General features: G+C 48.2%; 1 protein-coding gene across 1 annotated transcript in view; it reads left to right on the top strand.

Annotated features, from left to right (window-relative positions):
• RGS12 (regulator of G protein signaling 12) overlaps nucleotides 1-16,270 on the top strand; it is a 418,735-nt gene that overhangs the window by 74,159 nt on the left and 328,306 nt on the right. Inside the window, exon 2 of the mRNA XM_063924288.1 lies at nucleotides 5,159-7,083. Coding sequence (XP_063780358.1) covers nucleotides 5,233-7,083 — 1,851 coding nt within the window. The 5' untranslated portion in view covers nucleotides 5,159-5,232. The remainder of the gene's footprint in view (nucleotides 1-5,158; nucleotides 7,084-16,270) is intronic.

Raw genomic sequence — 16,270 nt, 5'->3', positions numbered from 1 at the left:
TTACCTACACGTCCCAATTTACCCTTCTCACCAAGGGTACCTCAGGTTTGTGGTACAGAACTGTCACTATCAGTTTCAGACGCTGCCGTTTGGATTGTCCACGGCACCCGGGTCTTTACCAAGGTAATGGCCGAAATGATGATACTCCTTCGAAGGAAGGGAGTTTTAGTTATCCCTTACTTGGACGATCTCCTGATAAGGGCAAGATCCAGGGAACAGTTAGAAGTCGGGGTAGCACTATCTCAGATAGTGCTGCGCCAGCACGGTTGGATTCTCAATATTCCAAAATCGCAGCTGATCCCGACGACACGACTTCTATTCCTAGGGATGATCCTGGACACAGTCCAGAAAAAGGTGTTTCTCCCGGAGGAGAAAGCCAGGGAGTTATCCGAACTAGTCAGAAAGCTCCTATAACCAGGCCAAGTCTCAGTGCATCAATGCACAAGGGTTCTGGGAAAAATGGTGGCTTCTTACGAAGCAATCCCATTCGGCAGATTCCACGCAAGAACCTTCCAGTGGGATCTGCTAGACAAATGGTCCGGGTCGCATCTTCAGATGCATCAGCGGATAATCTTGTCTCCAAGGACAAGAGTGTCTCTCCTGTGGTGGTTGCAGAGTGCTCATCTTCTAGAGGGCCGCAGATTCAGCATTCAGGACTGGGTCCTGGTGACCACGGATGCCAGCCTGAGAGGCTGGGGAGCAGTCACACAGGGAAGAAATTTCCAGGGCTTGTGGTCAAGCCTGGAGACATCACTTCACATAAATATCCTGGAGCTAAGAGCCATCTACAATGCTCTGAGCCTAGCAAGACCTCTGCTTCAAGGTCAGCCGGTGTTGATCCAGTCGGACAACATCACGGCAGTCGCCCACGTAAACAGACAGGGCGGCACAAGAAGCAGGAGGGCAATGACAGAAGTTGCAAGGATTCTTCGCTGGGCAGAAAATCATGTGATAGCACTGTCAGCAGTGTTCATTCCGGGAGTGGACAACTGGGAAGCAGACTTCCTCAGCAGGCACGACCTCCACCCGGGAGAGTGGGGACTTCATCCAGAAGTCTTCCACATGATTGTGAACCGTTGGGAAAAACCAAAGGTGGACATGATGGCGTCCCGCCTCAACAAAAAACTAGACAGGTATTGCGCCAGGTCGAGGGACCCTCAGGCAATAGCTGTGGACGCTCTGGTAACACCATGGGTGTACCAGTCAGTGTATGTGTTCCCTCCTCTGCCTCTCATACCCAAGGTACTGAGGATCATAAGAAGGAGAGGAGTAAGGACTATACTCGTGGCTCCGGATTGGCCAAGAAGGACTTGGTACCCGGAACTTCAAGAGATGCTCACAGAGGACCCGTGTCCTCTACCTCTAAGAAAGGACCTGCTCCAGCAGGGACCCTGTCTGTTCCAAGACTTACCGCGGCTGCGTTTGACGGCATGGCGGTTGAACGCCAGATCCTGAAGGAAAAAGGCATTCCGGATGAAGTCATCCCTACCCTGAATAAAGCCAGGAAGGATGTAACCGTACAACATTATCACCGTATTTGGCGTAAATATGTTGCGTGGTGCGAGGCCAGGAAGGCCCCTACAGAGGAATTTCAACTGGGTCGTTTCCTGCATTTCCTGCAAACAGGACTGTCTATGGGCCTAAAATTAGGGTCCATTAAGGTTCAAATTTCGGCCCTGTCGATTTTCTTCCAAAAAGAACTGGCTTCAGTTCCTGAAGTACAGACGTTTGTCAAGGGGGTACTGCATATACAACCTCCTTTTGTGCCTCCAGTGGCACCTTGGGATCTCAATGTAGTTTTGGGATTCCTAAAATCACATTGGTTTGAACCACTTTCCACTGTGGACTTAAAATATCTCACATGGAAGGTGGTAATGCTGTTAGCCCTGGCTTTAGCCAGGCGTGTCTCAGAATTGGCAGCTTTATCCTATAAAAGCCCTTACCTAATTTTTCATACGGACAGGGCAGAATTGAGGACTCGTCCTCAATTTCTCCCTAAGGTGGTTTCAGCATTTCACTTGAACCAGCCTATTGTGGTGCCTGCGGCTACTAGGGACTTGGAGGACTCCAAGTTGCTGGACGTAGTCAGGGCCCTGAAAATATATGTTTCCAGGACGGCTGGAGTCAGAAAATCTGACTCGCTGTTTATCCTGTATGCACCCAACAAGCTGGGTGCTCCTGCTTCTAAGCAGACAATTGCTCGTTGGATTTGTAGTACAATTCAGCTTGCACATTCTGTGGCAGGCCTGCCACAGCCAAAATCTGTAAAAGCCCATTCCACAAGGAAAGTGGGCTCATCTTGGGCGGCTGCCCGAGGGGTCTCGGCTTTACAACTTTGCCGAGCAGCTACTTGGTCAGGGGCAAACACGTTTGCTAAATTCTACAAATTTGATACCCTGGCTGAGGAGGACCTGGAGTTCTCTCATTCGGTGCTGCAGAGTCATCCGCACTCTCCCGCCCGTTTGGGAGCTTTGGTATAATCCCCATGGTCCTTACGGAGTTCCCAGCATCCACTAGGACGTCAGAGAAAATAAGAATTTACTTACCGATAATTCTATTTCTCGTAGTCCGTAGTGGATGCTGGGCGCCCATCCCAAGTGCGGATTGTCTGCAATACTTGTACATAGTTATTGTTACAAAAATCGGGTTATTATTGTTGTGAGCCATCTTTTCAGAGGCTCCTCTGTTATCATGCTGTTAACTGGGTTCAGATCACAGGTTGTACGGTGTGATTGGTGTGGCTGGTATGAGTCTTACCCGGGATTCAATATCCTTCCTTATTGTGTACGCTCGTCCGGGCACAGTATCCTAACTGAGGCTTGGAGGAGGGTCATAGGGGGAGGAGCCAGTGCACACCAGGTAGTCCTAAAGCTTTTACTTTTGTGCCCAGTCTCCTGCGGAGCCGCTATTCCCCATGGTCCTTACGGAGTTCCCAGCATCCACTACGGACTACGAGAAATAGAATTATCGGTAAGTAAATTCTTATTTTTTTTTTTTATTAAACGCTAACTCCTTGTTACCCTTTTAAATAGAATATGTTTATTCAAAAAAGATCGGCAATACAGACAACTCCTTGTTACCCTTAACAAAACAATACAAACTATACTAGGCAATACAGTACTCTTGCCTAGCTGTGAAGAAAAACAATAATCACGACAGTGCAATTTACAGAACAGTAATTGGTAATTCAAATCAAGGACAGGGGGAGAGAGAAAAGAAGAAAAACACTTATGTACTATACAATATACAATAATTCAAAACAGTAATAGAAAGTTGGTAATCTGATACTTATCTGTGGGGGCCCTCTCCTCTGGCAGCCCTGTACCTCCTCCTATCGATGGGTCTGCTATCCTGCAGTCCCTGAAGCTCAGGTTTCCCTACTGCTACCCAGTCAGCACCTCCGTCTCCTGCAGTTGCTGTGCCTCCTCCGGCTGCCGACACCCCCGTCTCGTCCCCTGCGGCGGCGCCCGATCTATCCCCCTCTCCGGCACGTCTACCGGCTCCTGTATCGGCACCCGCTCCCCCTCACCAGCACCGCTCGCACACGGACACACGTGTGACCCCCCAACCACTTCCGGTTCCAGGTCACAGCTTCCTCTTCCTCTCCGTCAGCGCCTCCTCCTCCGCTTTAGATTAGGTCCAGAGCCATGTGTACAGGCTATTCAGAATCATACACAGCCTTGCAAAGCTTCACACGGGCACTGAAAACCCACCTGTTCATCAAAGCCTACCCTTCTGCATAACCCAGTCTTGAGACTGCTCTCTCATCATCATACCTTGGTCATCTCAGCCTCGCTTACTTCCTGACACCAGGCCACCTTCCGCTTGCTTGTACCTCATGTCACCTGTCTGGCTCCCTCTTCCTCTAGATTGTAAGCTCCTTGGAGCAGGGCCCTCTTCCTTCCTGTTCTCACAGCCCTCTTCACCTGCACTTCAATCACAGCTCTTTCCTACTCAGTGACTGTCTATACCTGCATTTCCTCCTGCTCGTGACTGTTCATCTCTTCCAATGGCTGCCCGCCCCCAGTAGTACGCTGATTACTTCTTGGCTTCCTGACATCTCAGCTGTATTGTGTACTGAGAACTGTGGTGCTAATTGTTACCCGTGCTCTGTGTCAAGTCCTGTATACCCTGTAATGTTCTAATGTGTGTTCATGTACGGCGCTGCAAAACACTTGTGGCGCCTTATAAATAAATTGTAATAATGATAAATCTAGCGCACATTATCCGTCATACATATATATATACACTAGATTTTATGTTGCACATATTTAAAGATCCGTGCTCCGGGATTGTAAGTGTGTGGACACATATTTGCATGCCCGCAAAAGTTGCAATTTTTCATTTAACTCTTAATCGGCCCCACATTGCGAACAATACTAACCAATACACAAACACACACATATATATATATGGGTTCACTACGGCTGGCCGGCGGTCGGGCTCCCGGCGACCAGCATCCCGGCGCCGGGAGCCCGACCGCCGGCTTACCGACAGCTTGGCGAGCGCAAATGAGCCCCTTGCGGGCTCGCTGCGCTCGCCACGCTACGGGCACGGTGGCGCGCTACGCGCGCCACACTATTTTATTCTCCCTCTATGGGGGTCGTGGACCCCCACGAGGGAAAATAATTGTCGGTATGCCGGCTGTCGGGCTCCCGGCGCCGGTATACTGAGCGCCGGGAGCCCGACCGCCGGCAAACAGAAGACCACCCATATATATATATATATATATATATATATTTTTTTTTTTTTTTCTATTTGACCAGGAATTAAGAATTTACTGTTCTCGTTAATGGATGACTAAATAATCTACCCCGAGGCTGCGGATGTCCTAGGCTCGTTTATAAATATTGTAATGAAATGGGCACATATTCTTTTATCCAATCAAACACACTTGCAACCTGCCAGCTAATGAGCATATTGGGAAAGGTGCACCTTGTAACCTGCAATAGGATAACTTTTATGGAACAAAATGGTTGCAGTGCATTAGTGTGGTTTCTATTTTTTCAAGTTTGTTTTTACACCCTTTATGGTAATGCTCTCAAAGCAGCAGAATATTGGTTAGCATTTTTGCCCAGCTGAACTGACTATTTACTGGCACAGGAGTGAATTAAATGGAAGACAGATGTTTAATATGTTTTGTATTTGTGTTTTTCAGGAGCCTGCGAAATACCATTTGAGAAATTCAGTTTTGTTCCTCAGCAAGATTCCTTCTCTTCACATGTAAATGCGATGCATAGGCCCGTCGATCCTAAGAATCGAATAAAAATGCATATGTCCCAGCGACTGAGGTGCGTGGAGGTGGCCAGGGGAAGATCGGGGTACGGTTTTACTCTTTCTGGACAGTCGCCATGTGTCATAAATAGTGTCATCAAGGATAGTCCTGCCGAGTTTGTAGGGCTCAAACCTGGAGATCAGATCTGTGCTGTGAACGAAACTAACGTCAAGAAGGCATCTCATGAAGACGTGATCAAGCTAATCGGGCAATGTTCCGGCGTCCTTCACATGGTCATTGCTGAAGGAGCTGGTCATATGGATTCATGCTCAAGTGATGAGGAAATTGCTTTCTATGAAGGCAAGACCTGCCTGAAGCCAAGGCCTGATTCTAAAGCGTTGGGCATCAACCGGGCAGTCAGGGTTGTCGAAGAGATGCAGTCTGGAGGGATATTCAGTATGATCTTGGAGAATCCAGCAGGGGGTGGAAAGACTGACAGCCACGCAGCAAAGCATAGGTCGCGGTCAATGTCCGCCTCACACTACGAAACGAGGAGGGAGAAAACAAATCGCAGCCTCGACTTGCTTTCGAGGGATGAAATCTCAAAGATGATAAATGGTGACCCTGTGTTTCCCAATGGCCAGCAGAACATGGAAGACTTTGAGTTGGACGCAAGCATCTTGAATGTTGGCATGATAGTTGGCTACCTTGGCTCAATAGAACTTCCCTCTACGAGCTCTAACCTTGAATATGACAGCTTACAGGCCATCCGCGGGTGTATGAGACGACTGAGAGCCGAACAAAAAATACATTCCCTTGTCCTGATGAAAATAATGCACGACAACATCCAGCTTTGTACCGATAAGGCTGGTATTATAGCAGTCTACCCTGCAGAAAAACTGGCGTTCAGCGCAGTGTGCCCCGACGATAGAAGGTTCTTTGGGCTTGTAACTATGCAAAGTAGCGATGACCAAAGCTTGTCACCGGATGCAGAAGAGATTTTGAGGACCTCTTGTCATGTCTTCATGGTGGATCCAGAATTATTCCACCACAAAATACATCAAGGCATTGCTAGGAGATTCGGATTTGAGTGTACACCAGATCCAGACACCAATGGTTGTCTGGAGTTTCCACCTTCTTCTTTGCCGGTTCTACAGTTCATCTCAGTTCTTTACAGAGACATGGGTGAGCTCATAGAAGGGATGAGGGCGAGAGCTTTCCTAGAGAATGACGCGGATGCCCATCAGAACAACAGTACCAGCAGTAACAGTGATAGCGGGATTGGGAATTTTAACCAGGAGGAAAAGACTAACCGAGTGTTGGTTGTTGATTTAGGGAGTGCTCCAAACAAACATATTCCTCATGGAATGTGGGAGAATCCAGGAGGAAGAGGTCCGAACCCGTCTGCTCTACACTGGAACGGTTATTGCAACGAGGATGACGGGCATTTTCCATCGCACGTCTCCCTTGCTGATAAACCACAAAACTTCAAGAAGCATTTGGGTCCATCGGCTCGTATTGAAGTTCCAGTTATCCCAACAAGAGGACCACCGCTTCCCTCAAAAAAATCTAGTCCTTTGGATGTAGGAGGACAAAAGAAATGGCTGCCGGTCCATGTCATACGTGATTGGCAACAGGGGAATGTTAGTGATCAGGAGTCTTATGCTGATTCAACCGATGGGTGGTCCAGTGTTAACTGTGGTACTTTACCTCCACCTATGAGCAAAATCCCGGCTGACAGATACAGAGTTGAGGGAAACTTTGTACAACCGCCTGCCCGCAAAGATGACTGGTCCAAGAAAGCCTTTGACATACACAACATTTTCGGAGTTGGGCACAATTCTAAGAAGTCGAGAGAGAATAGAAAGGTAAGCGGCTGTGAGTGACTGATGCACTTTACATATACAGTATGTAGCAGCCTAGCAGGAGCCATTCATATGGCTACAACTGTCCCTCAAGCCCCCTCCGCCCCACCTTCCCCGAGATATGTACAGTATCACATGTAATTGAAGTTGGTCTTTACTTTATCGTGCAATAAATACAATGTCCCATTAGCAGCCAGTGTAAATGTTGACAAATTATTCAAAGGTAATGTTCAGCTCATTTTCTTTGTGGCCCATTACTGAAATATGGCAAAGCTCCATACAACCACAGAGGCCCTTCTATAGTAAAGAGCAAATCCACTATAGGGTGTAAAATGTGACTTTTTTTTTTTTTTTTTGCCTACAGTATACTCCTAGCTTTATTCACATGTAGCAGGCAAATACTGGGCAGCTTTATTGTTATTCTGCCATTTACAGTTCAGGTATGATGTACAACTTCTCAACTCTTATGGGGAATTCAATTGTTTTTGGGCACCCGATGGCCAATATTCAATTTTTTGCCGATGGGCACAAATGCCGTCGGTACCCATTATTTGTGCTCGCACACTCCCGAGAGGGCGAGCAGATATCCGCCCAAACACCCACTAGTTTGCATAGAATTATAACCAATTTACGCATTTAAACCTGGTGCATTTGGGTGCGATATGAGCAATAAGTAATGGGCGCCCACAGCACTCATGCTAATGGGAAAAACAATTAAATATCACCCGTCGGGCACCAATTACTTGTTGGCACCACAGTTTTAACACATGGTTTTGACAAGGTGCAATACTGCACATCCTACCTGGATTTATTGCTAACTGTGAATTAGACCCATACAGCCTATCATTTCACTTGAAACCGGTTCCTCATAAATATTGGTCATGAATAATAGTAATCCCATTGGCTTCTTTCTTGTGAATATTGGTGCAGCTTACAAAATGGCTGACTCCCCTGTGAAAACTCCTGATGTTCTTTGACATAAGTTCTAGCGCAGCAACTACTCCGGGTTTGGACAAGTAGCTTAGTACAAGAAATATTCTCCAGTATGGCTGACAGATTCAGTGTACATAATCCCCTGACATGTGACCACAATTCCTGGTGCACACAGGTCAATCTTTTTTCTCCTCATTAAGCGCTCAGACAGGCTTATTCCCCCATTAGCGAGCTCTGTGGACTGGTGTATGTATGCAGTGTTTTCTTAATGTCGTACCTAACCCCCACATCCTGCCTTGTCCCTGTCTATATTCTAGACCGCACTGTATTCTTGTTAGAGGCTGTGGCATAGAACTATTCTCTCTCTCTCTCTCTCTCTCTCTCTGTCTCCATTGTCCATTTCATTATTTACAGAAGACTTATCGCCATGATCTTTCCTCTCTGTGTGCTCGCAGCGGCAAATGTCCTGTCTGCTTTAACCTGATTAAAAATCCTCTCGGCACTGAGGCCTGACTAACTCAATAAACCTCTCCTCTTCGTCTCGGCGCTGGCTTCAGGTGTTTGAGTCACCCGGCTGCTTGTCCAGTGGATATAGCAACAGGTCTCAGGTTGCTGTAATGAAGAACGAAAGGGGCCCCAGTTACTTTAAATTAATTTTAAATATGTTATGGGTAGCTTGCACAGTGGACCATGTGATGGATCAGAGTCTTTAGGTTACCAAAAAATGCAGTAACTCTTTATGAGCCAGGTGAGAGAGCAATGCAGGGAGGATGCTTTGCTGAATATTGGGCTGTAAGCTTCATAGGTGCATGAATCTGACTTAGTATTTATTATATAGTGCACCTGGATTCCGCAGAGCGTTACAGAGCGTATTTCAGTCATTCACATCTCTCCCTGCCCCAGTGGAGCTTGCAATGTATATTATATGCATCACATGGACACATGCACACTAGGGTTAATTTTGTGTCAGAAGCCAATTAACCTACCTACTGTATATATGCATGTATGTTTGTTTTTGTGTGTGTGTAAGAAAATGGGGTCACCCGGAGGAAACCCCCGCAAACATGGACAGAACATCCGCAGTGTTCAGTAATGGGACCCTGGTTGGTATTGAACCCGTGAACTCAGTGCTGTGTGGCAGTAATGCCATCCAGTGTACCACAGTGCACTCCAGAAATGTTATTTCTCTGCAGCAGTGATCCTCATTCCCGCCATACAGAAATAAAAATATATGGGCTCATCACCTCAGAGCTGTAAGGCAGTAATGCTAACCACTACGCCATCTAGGCTTTCCTTTTTATAGACAAATTGCACCTATTATAACCTACATCTCCAAGTATGTAGTATGTTTCATAAATGTTATTTTTACAATTTTGTATTAAGTATTGTGCCCAATTTGACTTCTTTTTTTTTAATTTTTATAAGTCTGTCTTGTATTAATCTGTTTGGTCTGGATCCTGGCTGTCGCTATATCGACATCTGGATCCCGACTAGCGCTGAAATGCCGACGCCGCAATCCCTTTGTCACATGCTTTTCTCCCTCTATGGGTGTCCACGACACCCATAGAGGGAGAATACAATGTCCGCAGCGTGACAAGCGCAGCAAAGCCACGCTGCCGGCTTCCCGGTGGCCGGCTGTTTTGTGCTAAAACGGAGGCAGGGCATGCTGGGGTGTGTAGTTCCACAGCAGCTGGAGGGCCACAGGTTGAAGACCCATGCTCTAGAACCTTAGTCTTTGAAGAAGCTTTGATAATTATTGCTATTGCTAGAAGTGTTGAGTGGCTAAATACCTAAGGGCTAGTTGTGTATCACATACTGCGCAGTTGTATGGAAAGAGATTTGTGGCCCTTTTACGCAGGTGGTGGCAGGCTACCAAGTTATATATACTTACCTAGAGGGATGTATAGTGTAATCAGCGTAGTGGTAAAATGTAAATTGTAGGTATTATATTAAGCTCCGCCCTTGCTACGTCAGGATCTGGGGATCTCCATGACAGCGATCCCTCATATCCTCCTGGCGATCAAAGCTTCTGCAATGACTACGGGGCCCATTTATCAATTAGATGAGTTTTAGCTATTTAAAACTTGTTGCATATGATTAATGGGGGTCTACTACGATAGACCGGCGCTGGGATCCCGACTGCCGGAATGCCGGCAGCGGGGCAAGCGCAAAAGGGCCCCTTGCGGGCTCGCTGCGCTCGCCATGTTGCGGGCACAGTGGCGCGCTACTCGCGCCACGCTGTTTATTCTCCCTCAAGGTGTGTTGTGGACACCCCAAGAGGGAGAATAGTTGTCAGTATCCCGGTGGTTAGGATTCCGCCGCTGTGTTCAGAGTGCCGGTATCCCCTCAGCCGGGATATCGAGCGCCTCCCAATAAATGGTGCTCCAGTCAATCATTTCCTGTTATTTTTCAAACACATGACAGTTAGGAGCTGATTAGCTGGCACATCATTTACCATGTGCAGGAGTTTTAAATGGCTAAAACTCATTGATAAATGGGCCCTAAGGTCCTACAGCACATACGAAACAGACTAATACGTATTAAACACTTTTGCAAAAAGGGGTACAATGGGCCTAATTCAAGGTTGATCGCAAAAGCAAAATCTTCCTCCAATGGGCAAAACCATGTGCACTGCAGGTGGGGCAGATATAACATGTGCAGAGAGAGTTAGATTTGGGCGGGGTGTGTTCAAACTGAAATCTAAATTGCAGTGTAAAATAAAGCAGCCGGTATTTACCCTGCACAGAAACAAAATAACCCACCCAAATCTAACTCTCTCTGCACATGTTATATGTGCCTCCCCTGCGCTGCACATGGTTTCGCCCATTAGAGGAAGAGTTTGCTTTTGCAATCAACCTTGAATTAGGCCCAATGTGTACAAATTGGGAAAAATAACAGTAACATCAGACAAAATACATGTGTTTAAATTCAAACAATATGGGGACACTTAAAATAGTCAGATCACGTAGATTGTAACTTATGATAGCTGTGGGGCACAGCAAGGTAAAAGGGACAGCAAGTAAGTGTTACTGCCTCACAGCACTGTGGCCATGCCTCATCTGTGAGGAGTTTGTATGTTCTCATTATGTTTTCCCTCACTCCAAAAAACCACACTGGTTGGTAAGTTGGCTTCTGACGAAAAATAACCCTAAGTCTCTGTGTGTGCATGTGATAAAGAGTACAAGGGGTAATATATCAAACCTGGGAGAGAGAGAAAGTGGAAGGAAGAAAGAACCAAACAATCAACTCCTAACTGACATTTCTCTAACGTCCTAGTGGATGCTGGGGACTCCGTAAGGACCATGGGGAATAGACGGGCTCCGCAGGAGACAGGGCACTTTAAGAAAGAATTTGGATACTGGTGTGCTCTGGCTCCTCCCTCTATGTCCCTCCTCCAGACCTCAGTTTGAATCTGTGCCCGGACGAGCTGGGTGCTACTTAGTGAGCTCTCCTGAGCTTGCTATAAGAAAGTATTTTGTTAGGTGTTTTTATTTTCAGAGAGATCTGCTGGCAACAGACTCTCTGCAGCGTGGGACTGAGGGGAGAGAAGCAGCCCTACTCGCTGAAGATAGGTCCTGCTTCTTAGGCTACTGGACACCATTAGCTCCAGAGGGATCGAACACAGGAACGCACCCTTGGTCGTCCGATCCCAGAGCCGCGCCGCCGTCCCCCTCGCAGAGCCGGAAGACAGAAGCCGGTGAAAGAAGCAAGAAGACTTCAAAATCGGCGGCAGTAGACTCCAGTCTTCAAACTGAGGTAGCGCACAGCACTGCAGCTGTGCGCCATTGCTCCCACATTAAACCCACATACTCCGGTTACTGTAGGGTGCAGGGCGCAGGGCGCAGGGGGGGGGGGGGGGGGGGCGCCCTGGGCAGCAATTAGGACCTCTTGGCAAAAGTTGCGCATATATACAGTTGGGCACTGTATATATGCATGAGCCCCCGCCATAATTTTACACAGAAACGCGGGACAGAAGCCCGCCGCTGAGGGGGCGGGGCTTCTTCCTCAGCACTCACCAGCGCCATTTTCTCTCCACAGCTCCGCTGAGAGGAAGCTCCCCAGGCTCTCCCCTGCAGATTCACGGTAGAAGAGGGTAAAAAGAGAGGGGGGGGGGCACATAAATTAGGCGCAAAAACATTATATACAGCAGCTACTGGGTTAACACTAAGTTACTGTGTGATTCCTGGGACATATAGCGCTGGGGTGTGTGCTGGCATACTCTCTCTCTGTCTCTCCAAAGGCCTTGTGGGGGAACTGTCTTCAAAAAGAGCATCCCCTGTGTGTGTATGGTGTGTCGGTACGCTTGTGTCGACATGTTTGACGAGGAAGGCTATGTGGAAACAGAGCGGGAGCAAATGAATGTGGGGTCGCCGCCGACACCTGATTGGATGGATATGTGGAAGGTTTTAAATGATAATGTTAATTCCTTGCATAAAAGGTTGGATAAAGCTGAAACCTTAGGACAGTCGGGGTCTCAGCCCATGCCTGATCCTATGTCGCAGAGGCCGTCAGGGTCTCAGAAGCGTCCACTATCCCAAATTGTTGACACAGATATCGACACGGATTCTGACTCCAGTGTCGATGGCGATGATGCAAAGTTACAGCCTAAATTGGCTAAAGCCATCCGTTATATGATTATAGCAATTAAGGATGTGTTGCACATCACAGAGGAAACCCCAGTCCCTGACAAGAGGGTTCATATGTACGGGGAGAAAAGGCAGGTGGTGACCTTTCCCCCTTCACACGAGCTAAATGAGTTATGTGAAAAGGCTTGGGAATCTCCAGATAAAAAACTGCAGATTTCCAAACGGATGCTTATGGCGTATCCCTTCCCGCCAACGGACAGGTTACGCTGGGAATCCTCCCCTAGGGTGGACAAAGCTCTCACACGCTTATCCAAGAGGGTAGCCCTGCCGTCACAGGATACGGCCACCCTAAAAGATGCTGCGGATAGAAAGCAAGAGGGTACCCTGAAGTCCATTTATATACATTCAGGTACCTTACTAAGGCCGGCAATTGCGTCGGCCTGGGTGTGTAGTGCTGTAGCAGCATGGACGGATACCTTATCTGAGGAACTTGATACCTTGGACAAGGATACTATATTAATGACCCTGGGGCATATAAAAGACGCTGTCCTATATATGAGAGATGCTCAAAGAGACATTAGCCTTCTGGGCTCTAGAATAAATGCAATGTCGATTTCTGCCAGAAGGGTCCTGTGGACTCGGCAATGGACAGGCGATGCCGACTCAAAAAGGCACATGGAGGTTTTACCTTACAAGGGTGAGGAATTGTTTGGGGAGGGTCTCTCGGACCTGGTCTCCACAGCTACTGCTGGAAAGTCAAATTTTTTGCCATATGTTCCCTCACAACCTAAGAAAGCACCGTATTACCAAATGCAGTCCTTTCGTTCACAAAAAGGCAAGAAAGACCGAGGTGCGTCCTTTCTTGCCAGAGGCAGGGGCAGAGGAAAGAAGCTGCAAAACACAGCTAGTTCCCAGGAACAGAAGTCCTCCCCGGCTTCCACTAAATCCACTGCATGACGCTGGTGCTCCACAGGCGGAGATAGGCCCGGTGGGGGCGCATCTCCGAAATTTCGGCCACAAGTGGGTTCACTCCCAGGTGGATCCCTGGGCACTAGAGATTGTGTCTCAGGGATACAAGCTGAAATCCGAGGAGATGCCCCCTCACCGATACCTCAAATCGGCCCTGCCAGCTTCCCCCTTAGAGAGGGAAATAGTGTTAGCTGCAATTCACAAATTGTATCTTCAGCAGGTGGTGGTCAAGGTTCCCCTCCTTCAACAAGGAAAGGGTTATTATTCGACCATGTTTGTGGTACCGAAACCGGACGGTTCGGTCAGACCCATATTGAATTTAAAATCCCTGAACATATACCTGAAAAGGTTCAAGTTCAAGATGGAATCGCTCAGAGCGGTCATCTCAAGCCTGGAAGGGGGGGATTTTATGGTGTCTCTGGACATAAAGGATGCATACCTTCATGTCCCCATTTATCCACCTCATCAGGCGTACCTCAGATTTGTGGTACAGGATTGTCATTACCAATTCCAGACGTTGCAGTTTGGTCTCACCACGGCACCAAGAATATTTACCAAGGTAATGGCGGAAATGATGGTGCTCCTGCGAAAGCAGGGGGTCACAATTATCCCGTACTTGGACGATCTCCTCATAAAGGCGAGGTCCAGAGAGCAGTTGCTGATCAGCGTAGCACGCTCTCGGGAAGTGTTACAACAGCACGGCTGGATTCTAAATATTCCGAAGTCGCAGTTGATTCCTACGACTCGTCTGCCCTTCCTGGGCATGATTCTGGACACAGACCAGAAGAGGGTTTATCTCCCGTTGGAGAAGGCTCAGGAGCTCATGACGCTGGTCAGAGACTTATTAAAACCAAAACAGGTGTCGGTGCATCACTGCACGCGAGTCCTGGGAAAGATGGTGGCATCATACGAGGCCATTCACTTCGGCAGGTTCCATGCGAGGACCTTTCAATGGGATCTGTTGGACAAGTGGTCCGGATCACATCTTCAGATGCAGCGGCTGATCCCCCTATCCCCCAGGGCCAGGGTGTCTCTCCTGTGGTGGCTGCAGAGTGCTCACCTTCTAGAGGGCCGCAGATTTGGCATTCAGGACTGGGTCCTGGTGACCACGGATGCAAGCCTCCGAGGGTGGGGGGCAGTCACACAGGGAAGAAATTTCCAAGGTCTGTGGTCAAGTCAGGAGACTTGCCTTCACATCAATATCCTGGAACTAAGGGCCATATACAACGCCCTACGTCAAGCGGAAACCCTGCTTCGCGACCAACCGGTTCTGATTCAGTCAGACAACATCACCGCAGTGGCTCATGTAAACCGCCAAGGCGGCACAAGGATCAGGGTGGCGATGGCGGAAGCCACCAGAATTCTTCGCTGGGCGGAGAATCACGTAAGCGCACTGTCAGCAGTGTTCATGCCGGGAGTGGACAACTGGGAAGCAGACTTCCTCAGCAGGCACGACCTCCACCCGGGAGAGTGGGGACTTCATCAAGAAGTCTTCACGCAGATTGCAAGTCGGTGGGAACTGCCACAGGTGGACATGATGGCATCCCGCCTCAACAAAAAGCTATAGAGGTATTGCGCCAGGTCAAGAGACCCTCAGGCGATAGCTGTAGACGCACTAGTGACACCGTGGGTGTTCCAGTCGGTTTATGTATTTCCTCCTCTTCCTCTCATACCCAAGGTGCTGAGAATCATAAGAAAAAGAGGAGTGAGAACAATACTCATTGTTCCGGATTGGCCAAGAAGGACTTGGTATCCAGATCTGCAAGAAATGCGCACAGAGGACCTATGGCCTCTGTCTCTAAGACAGGATTTGTTGCAACAGGGGCCCTGTCTGTTCCAAGACTTACCGCGGCTGCGTTTGGCGGCATGGCGGTTGAACGCCGGATCCTAGCAGAAAAAGGCATTCCGGATGAGGTTATTCCTACGCTGATAAAGGCTAGGAAGGACGTGACGGCTAAACATTATCACTGTATATGGCGAAAATATGTTGCTTGGTGTGAGGCCAGGAATGCCCCCACGGAGGAATTCCAGCTGGGCCGTTTCCTTCACTTCCTACAGGCGGGAGTGACTTTGGGCCTAAAATTGGGTTCCATTAAGGTCCAGATTTCGGCCCTATCCATTTTCTTTCAAAAAGAACTGGCTTCTCTGCCTGAAGTGCAGACGTTTGTAAAGGGAGTGCTGCATATTCAGCCTCCTTTTGTGCCTCCAGTGGCACCTTGGGATCTGAACGTAGTGTTGAGTTTCCTGAAGTCACACTGGTTTGAACCACTTAAGACCGTGGAGTTAAAATATCTCACGTGGAAGGTCGTCATGCTATTAGCCTTGGCTTCGGCTAGGGGTGTGTCAGAATTAGCGGCTTTATCACATAAAAGCCCCTATCTGGTTTTCCATATGGACAGAGCAGAATTGAGGACCCGTCCACAATTTCTGCCAAAGGTGGTGTCATCTTTTCATATGAACCAACCTATTGTGGTGCCTGTGGCTACTCGTGACTTGGAGGATTCCGAGTTACTAGATGTGGTCAGGGCTTTGAAGGTTTATATAGCCAGAACGGCTAGAGTCTGGAAAACTGAGTCGCTGTTTATCCTGTATGCACCCAACAAGTTGAGTGCTCCTGCTTCAAAGCAGACTATTGCTCGCTGGATCTGTAGCACGATTCAGCAGGCTCATTCTGCGGCAGGATTGCCGCTGCCAAAATCAGT

Source organism: Pseudophryne corroboree, chromosome 1 (genome assembly GCF_028390025.1).
Source record: "Pseudophryne corroboree isolate aPseCor3 chromosome 1, aPseCor3.hap2, whole genome shotgun sequence".
NCBI lineage: Eukaryota > Metazoa > Chordata > Amphibia > Anura > Myobatrachidae > Pseudophryne > Pseudophryne corroboree.
Note: the sequence above shows the minus strand (reverse complement) of the source record. Positions and strands in the feature narration are given on the sequence as shown.